This window comes from Hyperoodon ampullatus (assembly GCF_949752795.1).
Source record: "Hyperoodon ampullatus genome assembly, chromosome: 4".
Taxonomy (NCBI): Eukaryota; Metazoa; Chordata; class Mammalia; order Artiodactyla; family Ziphiidae; genus Hyperoodon; species Hyperoodon ampullatus.
Genome location: NC_136917.1, coordinates 80,349,499 through 80,371,710, shown reverse-complemented (window position 1 = coordinate 80,371,710; position 22,212 = coordinate 80,349,499). Strand labels below are relative to the sequence as shown.

At 42.8% G+C, this 22,212-nt stretch overlaps 1 protein-coding gene across 3 annotated transcripts in view; it reads right to left on the bottom strand.

Annotated features, from left to right (window-relative positions):
- Positions 1 to 21,681, bottom strand: part of SEMA6A (semaphorin 6A) — a gene marked incomplete at its 3' end in the record, with an annotated part of 60,047 nt that extends 38,366 nt beyond the window's left edge. For all 3 annotated transcript variants that reach the window (XM_079703934.1, XM_079703935.1, XM_079703936.1), the window contains exons 1-9: positions 21,549 to 21,681; positions 19,015 to 19,132; positions 15,122 to 15,182; positions 14,067 to 14,129; positions 13,241 to 13,342; positions 7,421 to 7,511; positions 4,071 to 4,190; positions 3,291 to 3,379; positions 2,214 to 2,431 (exon numbers count right to left, since the gene is read on the bottom strand). In XM_079703934.1, coding sequence (XP_079560060.1) covers positions 2,214 to 2,431; positions 3,291 to 3,379; positions 4,071 to 4,190; positions 7,421 to 7,511; positions 13,241 to 13,342; positions 14,067 to 14,129; positions 15,122 to 15,182; positions 19,015 to 19,132; positions 21,549 to 21,648 — 962 coding nt within the window. In that variant the 5' untranslated portion in view covers positions 21,649 to 21,681. The remainder of the gene's footprint in view (positions 1 to 2,213; positions 2,432 to 3,290; positions 3,380 to 4,070; positions 4,191 to 7,420; positions 7,512 to 13,240; positions 13,343 to 14,066; positions 14,130 to 15,121; positions 15,183 to 19,014; positions 19,133 to 21,548) is intronic.
- Positions 21,682 to 22,212: the final 531 nt, after the last annotated feature.

Below are 22,212 nucleotides of genomic sequence, written 5' to 3'. Positions count from 1 at the left end.
ACTTCATAACAACTAAAGATACCCTATGGTTTTATAGTCTTCCTTAGGTTATACTCATTTGTAAATCCTTTCTTTTTCCTTCCCTACTTTATTCCCTCCCTTTCTTCCCATCTTCTGTTCATTCAGCATATATTTATGGAACCCCTAATCTCAAGCAGTGAATGTCAGTAAATAAGAGCATCCTGCTCTCAGCTGACTCACAGTTCAGTGTGTAAGAAAACAACAAAAACAACAACAGTGATAATAATAACAACAATAGCAAATATTCCAACACAATCTGGTAAAAAGAGGTATGTGCAGGGTTCCATGGGGGCAGCTGGAGCCGAGGCTTGGAGCATTCCCGGGGGTTCAGTGGGCAAACAGACATGGGTTTGGCGGGCAGACTTGGCAGAGAGCAGGGCATGAGCAAGCTCCAGTAAGCCCTCTGTGCTGGGGGAGGAGCCCGTGCCTGATCATGAGGGGGCCTGCATGCTATGCCAAGGAAGCTGGGCTTTATCCCCAGGGCAAAGAGGAGCCCGTAAAGGATTTGAAACAACCTGACATGATGAAGTGTGCATGTGTGGAGGATCCGGTGGAGAGGGATGAAACCAGAGGGAGTAAAACAAGAGAGGGACTATAATTTATATATGAAAACTGGTATGCATATCTTTGCCATTTTCTGATTTTACTAAACAGATAAGGTTTCTGAGACTGCATTAGCATGCACTAATTGAATGTTTCCTAGGGCCCTTTTAAGAAAATTCTTTAAATGGGAGTATACGTAATACGCAGGAATCTACTACTCTTATTGTAATCATGAAGTGACTCGCTCTCTCAAAAAACATACAAAAATTAGAAATGTGCTCTGAAACTCCACTGGCACCTACATTCTGTGTTCCAAAATAGTATTCTTTTTCAACACTACTAGATACATCGGTTCCAAAGTATGAGCAGTCAAGGCCTGAATTTTATCTTTTCTATTCTCAAGTCTAAAAATTCCTTCAGATGGTTGCAGCCTATTTAAACCTAACTAAAGACTTCTTGCTGCAATATGGGTTTATGTTTTCATATCTCTTCAGTGGGAACTCTTGACTCTTGCCCTCCATATAATTGGGGAACATTATTTCATCTTTCAGCTAGCTCTGTTCTGGGCTCTACCCAATTCTTAAGCATTTCTTCCTAGCAGCTATCCTGTCATCTAGCCACTCATCAAGTGCTTCAGAGTTTTTGTAAAAAGTATAATCCAAAACAAAACAGTGCATTCCTTATGGAAGATCATATGGAACACACAAAATTCTACATGGAAGTGAGAATATAGTACATGTATTTCAATTTCATGACCATGGCCAGAGTTAGGATCATTTCCGCACAACGGTGCTAGTACTCTAAGGTCTGGGAGAGCCAAGTACCAGGGAACATAGTGTCCCTCTTCCTTCTGTTCTTTAGTCTCTACACATTTCACTGTTCCAGGGACAGTTATTAGTGTGCCATTTAATAGCTCAGTGTCTTAGCTTAAGTAAATACAAAAATAGGGGTGAACAGGCTGAGACAGTATTTCTCCGTGCAACGTTTGATGACTTGTAAATCCTCAGTAGAACCCTCCAGAGTCAGACAGTAGTGCTGTGGTTGGGATCCTGGTTCCTCTGACGGGATAATAACCAGGGTCCCTTAGGTGGGATGCAAGATTGACTCATCTAATTCCTAAATTTCACTTTGTAGCATTTTAATAAGTTTCCAGTATTTTTACTTCAAAAATTACTGATCTAGTCACAGAAATATTAAAAGTCAAATAAAATGTTAGATGACCTAGAAGGGAAAGGAGGAACATTCTTGAGTTCCAAAGCTGCTGCTTCCATCTATTGGCTACCTGGACCAGATAGTATAATTGAACTCAGTTTCCTCAAGTGTAAAAAGAAGACAACAGTATTCACTTTTCAAGATTACTGGAAGGGTTGAGAAATAGCACATGAATAGTGTTTATACCCCAGGCATATGAAAAGACTATATTGTTATAATATAATTTATCTAATTACTTTCTCCAGAATCCTACTCTAACAGTGCTTATAAATGACTGTTAATTTGTTGATGAAAACTGAATGTTAAGTGCTTCTTAGCTACAAATAGTGAATGGCAATTTTTCCATCAGTTGCAAATCTTGTGTATTAGACAAGAACCCCTTGGGAAAAGGAAGCCAGGAAGGACCGATTAAGTCCATACAGCCAGGGCATGGTTACCTGTTATAAGGTGTGGAAAACGTTGCCAGGACAACGTCACGGCCATTAATACGAATCACGTCTGTAACCGCCTGGAGGATGTTGAAATAAAAATGAGAGTCCCCTGGAACTGAGCAGTTCAGGCGAGCTTTAAGGAAAGATGTCCACTGTTTCTCCAGGACTCTTTGTGACCCTCCCATGTCATTCTTACAAACCTGAGCCACTCTTGGGAAAACTACCTGCAGAGGAAAAACATGGAGAAAATGAAATGCACTTACTTTTCGTGGAGATCTTAGTAGAATTTGCCTTTCTTAGAAAACAGAAACAGAACAACAAGGTGCTTAATTTAATCCTGTGTTTCTAAAATCAGTAGCAAAAGAAAAAGAAGGGAAAAACTCAGCATTGGAACAGCATGTTTTGAAAGATAAGGCTGTGGCATTTAATACAGAGCCATAAATCCTTCAGGGGATCAGCTCCCAGCCACATAAACTCATTTCCATACAGACTGCTTAGCTTTTTATTTCCTCAAACAAAAGCACACTTGTATGCACCATCTCTGCCATCCTCACTAGCTGCCTCTGGGCTCTGCATCTCATACTCTGAATTCCTCTAACCGTGCAAGCCACCCTGGCATTGAATTATGCCCTCTAACTTAGTGATCTTGATCTACTCTCTGATAAAAATAACTGAAATAGACATCCCCTCAGTGTTCTATTGCTTTTTGCAATACAGTCAAGACCCTTGGTTTTCTTAAAAGATATTGAATACTTACACTCTTTCTCTGGAGCGACTCAATTTAAAACAAAAAAACCTGATGAGTGGACCTGGAAACCACATCTTAAGGTACTTGAAACTCAGTATGAAATCAACCCAACATCTGTCTATTAAATTTTCAATATAAACATTTAAGGGGTTTCCCTGTAATCTGTTACTACTCAGAAAAAGCATACAGGGCTTTGAGGAAGCAAAATGTTTCACTTCCACCAGTCTTTGGCTGGATCTTCTCAAAACGATGACCTTGTCATTAGATTTATGGTTCTTATTTCAAAGTCATTGATAACCACACTGGCCCAAAATTGAGACATCCTCCCCTCTTACCTTTCCCATGGTGTTGTACTCCACCGCTATTTCCCTAAAGAAGAAGTAGATGTAGTCTCCATAATCTACCGCTTGGACAAAATACGGTTCTGTGGACAAATGGGCACTTTAATTGGGGACATGTCACACAGAGTTAAAAGAACTGCAATCAGCTGCAACCAAAGACATGTTATTAATTAAAAGTGTAGGGCCATTAGACATTTGGTTAACACTAACTATTTCTAGTGACTTCACACATGCAAGTGCTGGTGATTTCAGAAAGCATTTAGGCCTACAAGATTTTATCTTTCAGAAGCAGTTGCAATGAACAATGAAGAATAAATGAGTTTTGCATATCTATGTAATTTTATTTTCCACAATACAACGCTCAAATTACAGGATGGATTTTGTACACATCTCTTTGTCACCCACGGCTCATACAGGGTTGTGAACAGCTTTTTTCCTGTTCCCCACCACCTCCAATCCCCTGTTCCCTTCCATGAATGAAGTGTTCAGTTGTTTTCACGTGGGACTCTGAAATGAGAGCTTGAAGCAGGAAAGATAAATGTCACGTGTTCTATTATAGTGGCATTGGTAGTTTTGATAACACTCCAGAAACTCATGGGAAGTGAAAAGGGGAGGTAAATAAATCAACTGGGGGCAGAAGGTGCAATTTCCACCTTCCTGTCTGTGAGAAGGCATCACTAAGATGCAACTACAGTCTGGTCCATCCAGGCTCTGAATCTCCCTCAGGATATGTATCTCCCCCACCTCCCCTCCTTTCTTCTTTTGTTTGTTCACCTTTCAACCATTTTGAATCATGCTTGACGGTCCGTAGGGTTGGGCTGTCTCCAAGACTCCGGTAAATGACTGCATCAATGGCAAGGAAGTCAGTCACTGTAGCAGAGTACAGTTTTCCGTCTTCGAAGAGAAAGAGAAGAGGTGGTCGGAGTTGCAGCAAGATAGTGGGCGCGGGGGAATAATAGAGGCCTCCCCCCGCCCGGCTTTCCTGTATCAGGCAGATAAGATAGGGCACCTGGGAAAAGCCCAAGAGTCTCTGGGAAAACACTTGGCCCACATTCCTAACCATTTTAAATTGGGATCATGAGAGATGAAACATTTTTCATTTTTTAAATTGCACGGCAATTTCTAAGCAGCAGCAGCTCAGGGAACAGGGTAAATGAAAAATGTTGTTTGCTTCACTCGATTAGATGTACCTTGACTGAAATCTCAAGGCCAAGGCCTCTTGGACACTGCAACTGCCACCACACCGTGGTAAACTGGATTAGGTAGGAGCCCAGGGAAAGATAGAGGCTGATTTTATCACCAGAAAATTTAAGTGCAAGCAGAAGTAACAGCGTCCTCGGCCTGAGCAGGTGAGGGAAGTTGAAGAAAGGGGATTCATAAGCAAAAAAGAGCTGACTAAAATTGCTACTTGTATCCCGCGAGTCTCTGCTCCTCTTTACCTCAGTCAAGAGAGCCACTAAGCCCTGCCAATCTCTCTTTCCATTTAAAAAATATTTGCTTCAGTATTTCCCAAGTCACAAACTGAGAACATTCTGATATATAAGAAGCCAAAGTAAAGGGGCGGGGGGAAGGGATGGCGCTGAGTTCATATTGGTCTTTCTTTAAGAATTCATGCTCTTTGGGACTTACGCTTGAGGATACATTCAAGGCAAAAGAGAGCGAAGATGACTGAAGGTGAATCCTTGAAATTTTGGGATTAGCAAGCATTGTTTACACGAATAATCAAATGGGCTGTTCTGGAATAGCAAAATCTATGTAGATGAAATGGAAACACTAATTATATTTAATATAAAAAATTACTTCCTTGGCTCATTTTTAATGGATTACATATCTTCATTAATTGTGGCTTCGAAAGCATCTTCAAAAGTGGTTTATGGGCCTCCCTGGTGGCGCAGTGGTTGAGAGTCCGCCTGCCGATGCAGGGGATACGGGTTCGTGCCCCGGTCCGGGAGGATCCCATATGCCGCGGAGCGGCTGGGCCCGTGAGCCATGGCCGCTGAGCCTGCGCATCCGGAGCCTGTGCTCCGCAACGGGAGAGGCCACAACAGTGAGAGGCCCGCATACCGCAAAAAAAAAAAAAAAAAAAAAAAAAAAAAGTGGTTTATATACAATACAGTATTCTTTTAAGCTCTTCCACTTGTGGAATAAGCATATGGGTTTTTTTGTTTTTTTTTTTAAATCTTATCCAAACATACCTAAGCAAAGTTCTTGATGCCTACTTTTGGTCTTAACTGACATTTGCTTAGCTTCAGGATAGAGCTGTCTTCACATCTACACTATTGACATTCATATATCAGTAAGTATTGACTGTTTGGGTTAGATTTTAACTGCAAACAGCACACCTTTCTATTGATAAACATATGTCTACAAATATCACAACTTGTCCTGTAGAATCATAGCCCCAGGTCATACAGATACACCTGAAGAGTGGAGGGCAGTGGGAGCACTGTGTGTGCGTGTGTGGTTATTGCTGTTGAACACTCCCCCGTACTCTTTGTTTTACATCCTACACTGGGTATCTCACCAGAACTTTTACTTGTAAAATCAAGTACTATTTTGGCACTCTTCGTAATATGGCAACCATTGAGGTGCAACAAATATCTTCTGTTTATAAGGGCTGAGCTTTTATGAGATCTCAGACATTTCGGTGAACACTGATTCAACTATACCTGTTGGAGGGGGCAGGGGGGCAGTCACAGTGTGGTCTCACATGGCTTCCTTCCGGAAGCCTGGTGGCCTTAGTAAACACTCTGCCCATTCTCCTCTTTCTACCTCAGGCTACTTCTCTTTAGTTAATGGTTAAACCTGTGTTCTCCACTGCAGCCCACATCCTCCATGGTACTGACTAATGCAGGTGCCAAGTGTCAGAACAGTGTTGCTGCAGAAGTTATGCACTTTAGAATATGCTCAAACACTCTTACCACTGGCCTTGCCCCTGGCCATGCTTACAAACAGGTTTACAAGACTTTGTGTTTCTCACAATGCTGCTTCCCGACAATACTGTGCTCTACCTTTGGAGGAGAACCTGAGAAACCTTTCCTTCTGAACCTGGCACAAACCACTTCTTCCATCTTTGATGGCAGATTCAGGCCCACAAAGGGATGACATTGAGGATGAAGTTCAAGGAGCTAATCTTTTTTCATAATCAAAGCCCTAACGTCTCTTATCTGGCTAGGATGTGCCAGTTTTTAGCTGCTGTGATGGAAATTCTAGCTCACTGCTTTATTACATGCCATAACAATCACTATGATACCAACACTTCTCCCTGTACCCACCTCCACGTGCACAGCTGGCAGTGAATTCCTAAATAAATTTCTAATTAAAACACACTCACATGCGTACACAAAAATCCCAATCTGAACGTCGTGGCTTACTTGCTGCTGTTTTATATCCTTTGCAGTGGAAGGAAGGAGTGGGGATGGGGAGTACGGGTCAGCCTCAGCTAATCAGCCTCATCCCCTTTGGCCACTACAGTTTTTCTATCAGAGATAGGCATGTAACCTAGTCAGGTCAATGATATTTGAGAAGATGTTTGCTGGTAACTTAGGAGTATGTGGTCTCACTGCTCTGATAGACCTTCCAAAAGCTTCCTTTTTGTCTCTTTCCTTCTCCCTTCTGTATGTAGACAAGAGGACATGTAGCCCTAATTGAGCCCCCGGCAGCCATCCTATGACTCTGAGAACAGCCAGTCTCTCTCAGAGAAAGAAAGGAAGCAGAGCAGAGAAATGAAAAGGGCCTGTGTCCTGGATGAGATTATTGAGTCGTTGAATCAGACCAACCCCAAAGTCTGCCCTACCTTAAATCCTCAATCCACATTGGTGGTTCAAGGTGGGATTTTCTATTATTTCAGCCCAAACATGCCCTAACCAGTATGTCGCATGTTCAGTACAAAGTTGTTATTCTTCCTGAAGGCACAAAAGCACGGGTAAGCGTGGCAAAGACTTCTCTTAAGAAGCAAAAGTACAATTTCCATATGAATTTCAAATGGAAAAGGCATTGTTAATTACACTGTTCACTAGAGAATCAAAGTACAACTGTGACTCTGCAAATCCTCCAGAGTAGATGTGCAGCCACAGGCTGAGCACACAAAAGCAAATGCAATGAGAAGAAATCAGGTCATTTACCTGCAAACAGTGCAATGTTGGCATGTTTGGCATCGTAAGGGCATCTGGCCATTCCACTAAATTCATCCCCAAAAGGTTCCAAAGTATCCATCTAAATGAAATAATAGGACTTAATTAAGAACAACAGCAACCAGCAGTAGTAATAGCAACTAATATTTACAAAGCTCTTAATTTGCTAAGTAATTCATATGCATGGTGCAAATAATCCTCGAATACCCTCTGAGGTAAGTCTTTCGGTTTCAGATGACGAAGCTGAGGTCTAGAGAGATTAAGTCACTTGACTAAGATTCTACAGCTAGGAGAGTCAGAAATTCAGTCATGTCTGCTTGACTCTGAATCCCTACAATAAAGAGATCCCTTTATTCCAATAAAGAGTATCCTTCTGGAATGCTCAAGAAGTAGCCTCTTTCTCCTTGGAAAAGGAATTTCTGAGGCAGACACCAGGAAAACTTAATTCCCCTCCTTCCTCTCCTCCAATGAATTATCGGTTCAGTCATGAACTCTATATAGAGAATGACTTCAGTTTTGGTCTTGTTGTGCCCGAGGAGTCCTGCCTTTGTGGGTTAAATCCTAGAAGACGACACTGGAATTCTTTCTCGGGTTACATGATAAGAATAGTATGGTGTCAGCAAAGGTACAAAAACATAGATGCAAGCAGAGCTCAGGTAGCCTTTGTACCTACTTCAGAAACATGTCCCATCCTCAGACTGCGCAGGTGAGAAAGGCCCAGAAGCTGAGAGGCTCCCAACAGCCACAGGCTGCTGCTTGACTTCCATCTCCTAATGCCCAACCCTGGCCTTGTTCCTGTGAGCTAGAGGTTACTACTGGCTAGGGGTTATTACTGGCCTGCCTGTGAGCCCCTTTTTAAAAAACTTTATTTATTTATTTTTGCTGCGTTGGGTCTTTGTTGCTGTGCGCGGTCTTTCTCTAGTTGTGCCGAGCAGAGGCTACTCTTTGTTGTGGTGCGCAGGCTCCTTGTGTGGCGGAGCATGGGCTCTAGGCACACGGGCTTCAGTAGTTGTGGCATGTGGTCTCAGTAGTTGTGGCTTGTGGGCTCTAGAGTGTAGGCTCAGTAGTTGTGGCACACGGGCTCTAGGCACGCAGGCTTCAGTAGTTGGGGCACGTGGGCTCAGTAGTTGTGGCTCGCAGGCTCTAGAGGGCAGGCCCAGTAGTTGTGGCGCACGGGCCTAGTTGCTCCGCAGCATGTGGGATCTTCCTGGACCAGGGCTCGAACCCGTGTCCCCTGCGTTGGCAGGTGGATTCTTAACCACTGTGCCACCAGGGAAGCCTCTGTGAGCCCTATTTTAAAACAGGGATATTGCATATAAAAACCTGGATTTCTTGCTTCTTTTGAACAAGTTGGAAAGTCAGTTTAGGCTGTTCTTACCCAACTGGCAGCAGGCTATAGTTGAGTAATGGCAGCCCCTGCCATTTTCTTCAAACAGGCATGTGGTCTTTAGCACCAGGGCTCCTTCACCCACAGATTATCCTGACAACCTGCTTGCTTCACTCCTGTGAGTGACCTGTCTGGCTCCATAGGCATTTGCAGGTGAGGCAGGGCCTTACTAGCTGTTCACCAAATTTCATTTCCCTTTCCTACATATCCCACTAAACTACATTTCCCATCCTCCCTTGCAGGTCAGGTATGATCACATGACTGAGCTCTGGCCAATGGGGTGTGTGTAAGGCTCTGCATCACCGGTCTTCTTTACGGTTTTAGGGTATTTTGTGTATCATCTGGCAGTTGCCTGGTTTGACTACATATATGAGAACGGAAAGAAGATAAACCTAAAACAGCAGTGGTGCTGAGGAAGGATCTGTGAAAAGGCCTTTAGCACTAAATCAGGGTGCCTTAAATCAAGGTGCTTGGAGTTGCTGCCCAGGAGGAAGGAGCGAGGTTCTTACTGAGCAGCTGCTAGTGTTGTCCAACACTAGCCCTTTGCCCTCAACCCACAGAAACCTTTTCAGGGATATGACAGGCCATTCCTATGTACAAGCACTTTGAAATCTCCCCCATCGAAGCCATCCTATTTGTTTAAACTGTAGCCGAGAATCACATAAAGCAGTGTGTTAAAAATGTAATTTCAGGGAAAAGATGTTCAAGTTAGACATCCTTTAAAGCAAATGTACTCTTCCCCCAGCACATTTTTATGAAAGTCTTTTCCTAATATTTTGTCCCAAGGAACTGCTGAACTGTGACAGACTTTGCGGTCTGTGGCAAGTATTCAAAGTGATGCTTGGTACACAATGATGCAATGGAAATGCTGTTATCCCAAGCAGTGCATGCTGTAATCCTGGCAGTGGGGAAACAATAATATACAATGGGGACATATGTTTTAAAACGTACCTACTTCTAAAAAAGCGGCTATAGCTATAGCTAGTCAAGGGCAGGAAGCAATGAATAATTAATGTATTGGTTTGGGAACTTGGAAAAGTCCAGAGACAAAACAACGCCATGGTGAAATCCTCCTTCCATGAAGTAATAACTAATCCTTGTAGCAGTCATCAGATGTTAGACTTAACAGCAGCCCCTAGTAAATTAAATCACCGTAGGGTACAGATAATTATACTAAGAACCAGCCTGACTTGTGCGGAAGTTCAAGAGGTTTAGAGAACAGGAGGGAAAAGGTATGGAGTGTAGTTGTAGATTTATAGTGGGCAGCCTTCAGAATTCTTCCCCAGATAATCTTATTTGGGACTCTAATCTCTGTAATATATTCAGCTTACTTCTGTAAGTCAGGGCTTCCCTGGTGGTGCAGTGGTTGAGAGTCCTCCTGCCGATGCAGGGGACACGGGTTCGTGCCCCTGTCTGGGAAGATCCCACATGCCGCAGAGCGGCTGGGCCTGTGAGCCATGGCCACTGAGCCTGCACGTCCGGAGCCTGTGCTCCACCATGGGAGAGGCCGCAACAGTGAGAGGCCCGCGTACCGCAAAAAAAAAAAAAAAAAAAAAAAATGTGTAAGTCAGGGCATGGTGCAGAAGCAAAGACCAAAATTTTGTCACTCTCCTGCTTCAGAGAGTTTAACTTGATGCTTCTGCGCTCTGAGAGTTGGGTTAGTGGAAGACTGGTCATTGTTTTTGCTTTGACCCTTTGGTCCTGATCTGGAGATAACAAGCACTTAAGAGAGAGGCTGTTCATTCTCCCTGCAGCCAAATACATTATGTCTCATATCCTCAGCAAAGTCCCTCTGTGCCTCGAGAGTCTAAAAACACTTGTCTGAGCAATGCCAAGGGTTCTCACTACCATTCGCCATGCTAGTGTATCCTGTCTGCGGTTTCTGAGAGGCCCAGGCTCCTGGAACATGTTTCAGTAGGTGTGGCTAGAACAAGGGAGAGGTGAAGGCATCCCCTAGAGGTGAAGCATCCTGGGGAATGGAACATGTGCAGGAAGAATGAGCTGGACCACTTGCAGGCCGGGTATCAGAGTGCCAAGAAAACCTGTAATTTGTCATAAAAGATAGCTTTCCAACTAGGGAATTTGTTAGGATTTGTTAGAAGCATTAATCTTAATGAGTCCTAAACAATGACAAACGGGGATGGAATATTACTTGGTAGAATTAAAGTCCGTGCTCCAGTGTACCGTTACTGGTTGAATGTTTGACTGGACTGCTGCCTCTATTGCAGCCTGAATCGGCTGCTGTCATTATTTAAAATTTGGATATGACAGTTTTTTTGCATTAATTTAGATTTATAAAAATACTGCATTGAAAAAATCATTTATCTTGATTACTGAATTTTTTGATTCCCCCCCACCCACGTTGCTCCTGAGCCAGATGCTTCACTTGCCTCACCCTAATCCTGACCCTGCTGGTGCCCATTTCCAAACATAAGATGGAAGATGAGCATGAGGGTAAAACAGACCCTCCCTCCAATGTCTATGCTAAGGCAGTCTTTTAAAACTGTCAAACCCAGGCTGGTGAGCCCTCTGGTCCTGATATCAGCCCAACACTTCTTGGCTCATTCTTCACACCCCTAAGGTTTCACTTTGTGCTGGTGAAACCCAAATCTAGATAGGCCCCCCATGTCTCTCCCTAAATCAAAGTTGACCCGTCCATCTTCTTGTTGGAGATCTTTATTCATGTCCCGTAGGCATTGCCATCCATGGTGCCAGGCATACTCCTAACATGCAAGGTGGAACCCCCATGTTCTCACCACCCCCCTCAACCCCACTGCTCTTCCTTTACTCCCTGTGCAAACTGGTGGCCGCCCCATCCGTCCACCCACCCAGGAGATAGCCTTGCAGCCGTTCTGTCTCTCCTTATCCTGTGCTTCTTGTTAATTAGTAAATCCTCCTGGTTTTTGTCACTTAAGTATTTCCTGAATCTCATCTCCTCCCTTAATCCCTGAGGCCACCTCCCTCTCTAGGCTCTCTTTTTGTTGGCACTGTCACCTCACAGTCCAGCACTTCAGAACCAAATGAAGTTTCTCAAGCTCAGTAGACCGTTTCTTACTCCGTGCCTTTGTTCATGCTGTTCCCCTACCTGGAATGCCCTCCTCCCTTCATTTGGTAACTTCTGCTTCTTCTCTAAGACTGAGGTTAGGCATTATCTCATTCACTATTTACCCCACAAAATGAATCGAACACCTGTTCGGAGACACTGTGTCAGGTTCTGGGCAATCACAGATGCTTGGGTTTCTCCTGGGCTGGGGTGTTCGTGTTCCATACGTGGGGACAGCAGGAGGGAACACTTGAAGACAGGAGTCGTCTACCTCCTTCTGGAAGCTTTCCCTGACTCCACATCTCTGGCTGATATAAGCACTTCTCTGTGATGCTTCCATCATGCTCTGCATTATGTCACCATGGCAGCAAACCCATGGGACTGCAGTTTTCTTCTCCCTGTCTGGCTTCCCTAAGGATGGAGGCCTCCTATCTGTCTTTACAACGTCAGTGCCTAGTCACGGGAGAAACTCAATACGGGTTTGCTGAATGACAGACTGTTGCAGAAAGAAGGGACAAGGAAAGCCAAAGATGTGCATCCAAGACCTCACATCATTGGCATCTCTGCTCCTTCAGCAACACCACCATCAGCTGCATCAGAACTAACTAGATTTATTAATGCTGCGAGGGTTAATTTTTTTCCCTTGCATAAAGGCCAAGATAAGTAAGGCCATAGTCAAGTAAGCTGAGTGCTGAATGGAATTAACTTCCTGTGTTCTTGAAAATCTTACCTAGAGGAAAGTCTGCAGTTTCCAATGGCATGCTTTTGAGATCCCTTTAAAAATAGGAATCGTAGGGCTTCCCTGGTGGCACAGTGGTTGAGAGTCTGCCTGCCGATGCAGGGGACACGGGTTCGTGCCCCGGTCCGGGAAGATCCCACATGCCGCGGAGCGGCTGGGCCCGTGAGCCATGGCCGCTGAGCCTGCGTGTCCGGAGCCTGTGCTCCACAGCGGGAGAAGCCACAACAGTGAGAGGCCCGCGTACCGCAAAAAAAAAAAAAAAAAAAAAGGAATCGTTCACAATATAAGTGTGTTTTTGTGCTCAGAGAGGAGATGGTAGGGTGGGAGGGAAAAAGAGAAAGGGAGAGAGAGGAAATCCACTATGTGGTACATATGTTGGCGTTCTGAACAATAGAGAATAGGGTTTTACAGGAAGGGACTTTGCTGGGTCGGCTCTTTAAAGCCTTGTCAATCAATCCTGAACAAACAGGAAGCTTAGAAGCCTGCTCAGGATCACTCATGTGGAGCAATACATTAAGTCGAACAAGTGAGAGGAACCCAGGTGGTGTTGAATTAACCCTCTTAGGTTACTGCAGGCACAATCACAGTGAATTATGAAATACCTCCGGGCTGTGTGGTTCCAAGAGACAAGACAGCATTTACCTTATAGTTTCTGCAGGAAGGGTTGAAGGCATTAGTTCCACAGACAAACAAAGTATCATCGTTTTTCTTTAGAAGAACTTTAATAAAGTTGTGACACTCATCCTGAAAAATAATTCAAACTTTTTGGTATCCAGTCCGTTCAGTATAGAGACCCCTTGACCGTGCACCATGATCTGCTAACAGCAAGGTTAAAATGCTGGTGGCTGGAGAGTTCCCCTGTGAAAAGTTCTAGCCCCTCCTGACGTTTACCACAAGGTGACGATGAGAATAACAATTGCTTTTTCAACAGTAAATAAAACACGGCATAGAGTGGAAGTATGTGTTTATGCCACAAAAGGAAGGCAGGCCTGGAAGTACCAGCCTCCCCATCACATTAATTCTAATGCCAGAGGCTCCAGGGTCCCTTGATATATAAGGTTCCTGGCTGAAGTGTGTTTTTATGTTGTTCTATGACCAAAGGCACAGACTTCTGTATGTCTGCGGCAGCCTTTCTGAGCTCTTCTGCAGACTCCCTGAGGGTTTTGGACCGTGAGGCGTGGGCTCCCGGAGAGGGCACTCACAAGAGTCGGGGCAGCCAGCTTGGAGTCCATAATCCCTGGTGCCCCTAAATAGTTCATGACGCAGCCCTAGCAGCTGTCGTAATGTTTTATCACATTAAAAGCAAACTATTTTTGCAAATTAAAGCCTTCAATAAGTTGATGGAAGAAACAATTACTGGGGGAAAAGGGACTAGTGTGACCCATTCCACATCACGGTCTACGGCTAGAGATAACAGTCAAGGACTTAACCCAAAGTGGCAGCTGCAGGAGAAATGAAAATTGCCTACCTTATGTTTTCCCTTCATTCTGCATGTGTCTACATCAGCCTGTCTAGATTTCCATGTCAGTTTCTGCAGCGATCAAGAAAGAAATCAATTAGAACCCAGAGGTTGTCGCATTTGATTTTAGAAGTAAGAGTTCCCTGGGGGAGACTAGAGGCTGCACATATATTTATTGAAAGCTTTCCGCACCCTTTCTCCATGATTAATTCACCATAACAACAAAAGATTAGAGGTGGAAATGTTCATTTAATTTTGAACCGCTATCTATTCATTAAACTACAAAATGATCTTCTTCTCTTTGAGATAAAGATGAAGGAAAAAGGAAAGAAGAATAAACAACAGCGTGGATGGACATTTCACATAAAATATCCACATTAACTTGCTAAATTATGCTCATTTTGATAAAATACATGTCCTTGCCCTTCTTTTTCACTTGATAAATCAGTTTCCGTGAAGCAGGCCTTTTTCTTAAAATATGGAAGTCATTTTCTTAAACATAAAGGAGACATTCAGTTTAGGTGGACAAAGATTTAATTCGGGTTATACTCCTTCGCATAAATTCATGGGCTGAAGGGATCATCTACTTCTGGGGCGGATTTTATTAACAAAAATACCTCCATGTGGAGTTATAAGGGAAGCTTAAGGTTATATTTTATGTGTGTCTGAAATGGATAATTATCAAATTCCTGAACCACAACAGTCAACTCAAACTTAGTATTTCAAGATATGGAAACATAACAGTGAAACATTTGTAGGACAAAAGTTTACGTATGAAAACTGATATTTTCCAGGACAAACATCCAGTATTTTATTAAAAGAATTTAGCAATTACCTAAAACTCCAAAGTGTACACGCACACATGATTGATGAATAAAATATGAAGTACATAACCATTTCTGAGTATGTAGTAAGCCCTAACTTACCCCCAAATTAGGACTTCACAGAATGTTCCAAATTATTATAAGCCATGTCATCTCAATCAATGCCTTTAAAATACATATTCTCTTTAAGAACTGTCCTAAGGTCTTTCATTTCAGAAAGAAGGTTTTAAAACTACTTACTTTGCTACAATAAATTTCTTCCGTGTGTGAGGTGTCTATATCAACAGTATAAATATGGTCCCTGTAAACAAAGAAATATTAATACAACGTCAAACACAAGAGTCAAGATAGTTCATTTTCTCCTGAATACGAGTATATATCTCATTCAAGGCAGATAAACCCACATCCATGTTATTAAAAACAAAACATGCATATGCAAGAAAAAGGGGAGGGTTCAGCCTCCAAGAGATGCCTCTGGCTCACATTCAGAATCTTCTGACAAAGTGTGGCATCTTGCCACAAGGGACACCTTTTATGAAAACTTTCCAGTAGTCTCTCTCATCATGGAACTATAACATCTGTATATATGTAGTTTAGTGGGAGATGTCTGAAAGTTGAATGGGCTTCCAAACTGGAACACAGATGGGTTCGCATGCCCTTTCACTTGGTATTCAACATGCTACAATTGTTCATCAGCGGAGCTAACAAAAAGCTCATCTCCATCTCCATCTCTTTTTAGACAACATATTTTCAGCCTTAGCTTTGATAATTTGATTGAGAAGATGGAAGACAATAAAAGTAAAATTGTTTCCAGAAGCCACTCTCTCTTTTCACACGATGATGGTCAATTAAGGTCTAAAATGTACTTGAGCTAAAGTTTACATTTCTTGCTTCTGTTTACCTTCCTGTTTTGCTGAGAATTTGGTTGACTTTATGATTTGCTGCCATTCTCCCCTTGGAAGGGAAGAAACAGAATCAGCAGCTCAGGTGTGGGGCTATGTTTAAACATCCCCTTCTGTGTGAGCTGAGTACAAGGGCGTTTTTGTCTGGAATCCAGAAGAAAGGAAAGAAAAGAACTACACTCAACTGGGGAGATGGGGGGCTAGTGAGGGAAAGCAAAACAGCTCGTATTCCCTTGAAATAACATTGACTTTTTCTAAAATGCAGGAAGTCCTGGGGCTGGAAAATTACCCACAGCTTTAAAGCAAGACCTCAAGGCTCCCGTGTAGACTTTCAAGCCCCCTCATTACTTAAAAGAAATGGAGAGGGGAGAAGGAAAGAAAGAAAAAAGAAAGAAAGAAATCTGCTGTCAGGATTCACTTCAATTCTTTTCCCCCCAGTTCTTTGGAAATCTGTTTGCTACTGCCTTTAGGGAAAGCTCAACAGAGAAAAATAGAAATAAAAACAGGCTCTCTCCTGTGAAAATAAAAGGGGGCAAGGCAGTTGGCCTACAAAATTCCCTTGCCTGCTCCTGGACTGTGTGTGTGTGTGTGTGTGTGTGTGTGTGTGTGTGTGTGTGTGTGTGTGTGTGTGTGTGTGTGTGTGTGTGTGTGTGTGTGTGTGTGTGTGTGTGTGTGTGTGTGTGTGTGTAAGGGTGGTGAGAGGGAGAAAGGGGAGCCTGTTTTGTAAATTGCTGAATTGGGAAGTTCTTCAGACTTCAGTAGGGTGCCAGAATCGCCCCGCCCTTTACTTCCAAGGCAGTTTTATGGCATTCCTTTATCGCTTGTTTGACTCTGTTGGTGGTGCTGTGGGTCAGGTTGGTTGTTGGAATGGAATTGCCTATTACTTTGGTATTGGGTTTGAGCTGACTCGAGGTTTTTCCTGGCCCTGTCTCTCCTCAAAACTTTAAATAAGAGCTGAACATATGAACTGTAAATTAACAACTGATTAATATTGGCAATTCCTCGGGAAGCTCTTAGATTGCCCCCTTTGGGCATGGCCTGTTTATGTTAATTAGCAGTTCAGAGATTAAACAGCAAAGAAAGAAGAATTTACAAAATGGTTAATAATAAAGCAGAACTGAAAAGCATTCCTGCCATCAAGCTTCACTCAGTCCCTGGGTTCTGGATGGGACTTGGCTTCTGATTGCTGACACACATTGTCTAGAAGAACCGGGGGGCCTTTTAAAACTAAAATTCTGTGAATGAAATCTCCTTTTGGACAATGGCGATCTTTTTCAATCTCCAAGAGATCACATTGCCCAGCAAACAGAACGACGCTTTATGCTAAACCACAGACCAGGGTCAGGGGTTATTCCCCAGCACCCGTGTGTGCATCCTAGGGTTCATACCCTGCTCTCACTGAATTAAGTTATTTGAACACAAACCGACTTAATCCTAGGACTTCCTCTTCCCCCCTTCAGTGAGTACCCCTGAACTGTGTTGCCATGACTTGAGCCCGGGGGAAGGATTTCACTTTAAATCGTGTTACTTGCTGCCTGAGAATGTGGATCTCTCAGGGCACTGTTGGGAAACCTGAAATGAAAGGGAGAGGAGGGACCCTAAATACAGAGACCACAGAAATAATTTAGGAACTTCTCCAGGGGTGTGTATTGAAGGGAAGTGGCTGCATATAGAGTGAAAACCAACATGTCAGTGCTAGGCTGTTACAAATTTGACCTTTAACCAAAGACAGTCTGTTTTATAGTGTTAAAAAAGTGAATGTTTCCTTTTTTTTTTTTTCCCCTTCTCTTCTTTCTCCTTTTCTTGGGGTAGGGAGTTACAATAAAATGGTCTTGGTTTTAACAAGCTGTAATAATGGTTACTTTGAAGTCTGCACAGCACCTTGCTCCTAACTCAGGTGCCCACGGAGACCTGCAGTTCACACCCATGCTAAATCATCAGGCACAAGCTCAGTCTGTTATGATGTTTCTTTTCCCCTAAAGGCTCAGTTGCAAAGTGAACAATTCATAGAAGATTCTTGAGTCAACCTATTTCTCACAGATGCAATGTTTAATCATTTGTTTTGACCATCCTTTAGCTAATTGGGTACAAATGTAATCTTCCAGACTTGCTACATTTAGGAAACTAAAAATGGTATTTAAGAAGGAGCTGATAACTCTCCCAGAGAGGTGGCTACTAAGGATTCATTGGATTGCTTTTTAATGAATACCTACAATGGCCATGTTCTTGGGCAACAGCTATGAGAAGGTTATATCAGCAGGACAAATAGTACCACTTCTATGGCTCAGTAGGCTGCGGAGTACAGGGAGTAGTGACCCAGACTCTAGAGCAAGACCATTCCAGTTCAAATCCTGCCTCTGTCATTCTGACCCAGTCATTTCACCTTTCTGTACATGGTTTCCTCCTGTAAGACATGGGTATGATAATAGTTCCACCTTGTAGGGTTTTTTCCACGATTGAATGGATTACCATTTATAAAGGACTTACAACTGTATTTGCAATTAATATAGCACATAAAACCAATATGTACTACATAAGTATTTGTGAAGTAAAAATTCTAGAAAGTGCTTTGGCATTGCTCCCTGTGACCAAATGTAGGGTACTCGTAGGATATTTTAATCTAGCCAGTGGATTTTTACTTTATGTTGTATATCTTGTATTTTCAGAACATTTAAGTGCTTTGAAGGAATCCAGCACTGTTGTTACTTACCTGAAGACATGGTCTGTTTAAATGACATTTCCCCAGTGGATAAGTATTTTCTTAATTAGATCCAAATCAAAAACTTCTAAAATGGATGGCTACTGCTAAAGCAATGATATATACTATACATTATCTGCAAAAACACAAGACCAATATACACACCCCCACACACTCATTGAACTTAAATGGATACATGTTTACACATTCAACTTAATTTAGTAAGTATCAGGGAGAGAAGCACTTTACTCTGTGCTTGAGCAAATATTTGTATATATATATACGATGTTCAAGATAAACAGTGGATTATTTGAGTCTAAGCTCCAAAATATGCAATTATTTCTACCCAAATCCACATAATAAAGTTAAACAGACACAGAAAATCTTAAAAGAATGATTGCTTGACAAACTAAAGTAGACTTTAAATTAAAGGACACTCTGTTGGGGATCTTTAAAATGATGCATAGCGGGGACATTTAGGTATGAGGACCCTTGGGTGCTCTGAAGGCAAACGTGAGGAAGAGGTGGCTCACCTAGCAGCAATGTAGAGGGTTCTGTTCATGATCATGATCATCTGGATGTCCAGCCTATGCCTCTGTGTGGTGTTCCGTCCTGGCTTGTGGCCCACAAACACCGGATACTGTTTTGTATCTGTGAAAAGAGGAGATGGGGAAAGAGAGGGAAAAGGAAATTAAGCCAAGAGTTGACAGGGCAGGGAGAGGAGGGGGCCAGCCCCAAAACAAAACCATATTTAAGTCCAACCGTGCCACCATTTTCCAGTCTGTTATTTTAGGAAATGCTGTGATAGAAGAGTCCCCTTTAAGGATAATCAAGTTACAGTTTCATTTCCTGATGCTAATAAGACTGGGCTTAGATTTCTAAGTGTCACTCTTTCTGACTTGTCCTTCTTTCTGGGGGTTAAACTTGCCAGTGAACCCTTTACATGAAGGTGCTCTTTTCTTCCACAGTTTTCTTTTCATCTTTAGAGTGCTAAGCCCGAGGGGCAGTCTGCCAAAGATCTTGTCTCCGGACAAAACTATTTCAAAGCAGCCTTCCCATCAATCACCACAAAGGCAATGTGGTCTGGAGGCAAGAGCCCTCATCCAGGAGCCAGAAGAAAAATACAGTCTCCACAGGCGTCCAGTTGGAATAATCCACTATTGAAGGCAGCCCCGCTAGGTTGGTTGGCATTCTAGGAACTGTGGGAAGTTCGCTCTTGAGTTAAGCAATTGGCTAATCTCAGAGAAATGGGGGCTTTGACAGGACAGGGTCAAACTGAGTGTAGCCAGTCGGGTGATCTGGAATTTTCCCTGACCTGGAGAGTCAGTGAGCATAGTTCTCCTTTTCTGCAATTCTCTTTAGCTGAGAGCGGGCAATTTGTAATAATATCTGACCTTTGGAAATACCTACATCTCAAAAATCTCTCTGCCTTTAAACCTACAATCTCCAGAGCACTGGCAATCCTCCAAAGAAACTATGGAGAAAAGAAAGACGAGTCACATTTAAAAGGCAGTTGTTTTGGGGGTGAGAGGGGTGTAAATAATGACTTGTAATCCATTCACAGATTTATGCTCAGACCCCTACACCTGTAGCATCTGAGCATGACTCACTCTTACTAGAGAGCCTCAGTATATTTCACTCACAATCAAGCTTAGTATGGAATTATCTTGTGCTTTTTCCTCTACTGCTCTGAAATTTCATTTACCCACTGATCAAGGAGGTTGCTAAAACAATTCATGTCTGTCTCCTAACAAAGATTGGAGTGTCCACTGAAGCATGATTTTCAGCAGCACATTTGGGCCTGGAGCCTCTTCTGTACAGGGGCACCAAAGATAGAATACCTTCCTCAAATGGACATAAATAAATGCTTATTAAGGTTTGATACCTTAAGTTGGGTGGACTCTGCCACTTCAAGAATGATGGTCTCAAACTACACAGTTTGGTTCTTAGTCATACCCTGACTTTTTTTTTTTTTTTTTTTTTTTTTGCGGTACGCGGGCCTCTCACTGTTGTGGCCTCTCCCGTTGCGGAGCACAGGCTCCGGACGCACAGGCTCAGCGGCCATGGCTCATGGGCCCAGCCGCTCCGTGGCATGTGGGATCTTCCCGGACCGGGGCACGAACCCGTGTCCCTTGCATCGGCAGCGGGACTCTCAACTACTGCGCCACCAGGAAGCTCAGTCATACCCTGACTTTTGTTCTCAGTTAGAGCTGTCAAGGCTTGACACCTCCCCTTCGTATAAAATTATTTCCTTTTACAACCTAGACCGTCCAGCAGAAAGATGGGTAGATCTCTTTAGTATCCTAGTATTACTGTCAAATACTTTTTTTAAGGTTCCTTCAGTGTTTGGGGATTATTACTGTGAAGATAGATACTTGGGTAAAATGCTTTCAATTTTACTGTGATAAAATATTTTATCTTTTGGAGAGAAGGAAAAAAAAGTAATTGTCTATTTCATCCCACACACAGGTAGAACTTTCCTCTTTTTGAGGAGGCAACTGACTTTTTCATCATGTTGCTTTCTACCCTTGACAATGAAGCAGAGATCAAAAGAAAGTTATAAGCAGTAAAAGTAGGTCCACTATGAATTCAGAATCTCTCTATCCAAATCTAGCAATGATGAAACTTCTAAGTCTAAACAAAAGTTAATTTTTGTCCCTAAAGTACTCCAAAACAGTCTTCTTCTGTTCTGTTATCTTGTAACAATGCCTCTGTACTAATTACTTATGAAAATGTGGAGTACTGGCAACACCCAGATGACAGTGATGTTCTCCCACAGCTGGTTTCCAGGCATGATCACAGCCTCCTTGTAGTAACTGAGACTTCATCGGAGGTACTGAGGGATGTTTCAAATCCTCACAACCACGTTTATTGGAGTTACGGAACAGTCATCCCACCAATTTTGGCTAGACATGAACTATCTACCTCTGCCATCCACACAAGTTAAAGTGACTAACAAGTCTCCTGTCTTATGAAATGTTTAATTTGTATGTTGTGCCTGTTGACGCAAGCTCAAGTGCCCACAGGGGGAGAAAGTGAGAGTGAGAGTGAGACTGTGGATACTTACAGTTGCCATGCGAAATACTGATTGGCTCAGAATCTTCTGGGAAAGCAGCCCCAGCAAAGTGTAGCAGTGTGAAATATAGCAGCAAGGCTTCTGACCTCATAGTAGTTCAGCGGGGAGACTTTATTTCTCTACTTCACCCTGCCAAAGAGCAAAGAAGGGATTTTTTTTTTCTTTTTCTTTTACAAGTCAGCTTTATTCCACTCCATAAAATGAAATGGCCTTGAAGATAAATTTTAGAGAAAGGGGCTCCTGTTTCCTGTCTCTTCCACTGTGAATTCACCGATGACAGTGTTTTGCATAAGGAACCCATGTCCATTACCCACTGCAGCCTCCTTCCCATGCATCTGGGCCCTTTTGCAAAGCTTCTACCAAACAAGTAACTCAGAGCCTTAATTGCTTTGTCCTGAGAGTCGGTGTTAGGCCATTATGGGTGGCTGTTTCACAGTCACGAAATGGCATTCCAAAAAATGTGGATGATTTAGAAAGCTTTTTTTTTTTAAGGTAAATACATCTTTTTTCTTCTCAGCAGGTTTATAGTGGCATGCCATCCCCAGACATGAGTTGTTTGGCCAGCCCAGGATCTCTCAAAATTTTGAAGTAGTTGCCCAATATTGAAAAATTAAATATCTGATATAATGACCTAAATGTCAGTTCCCTTCAAGCA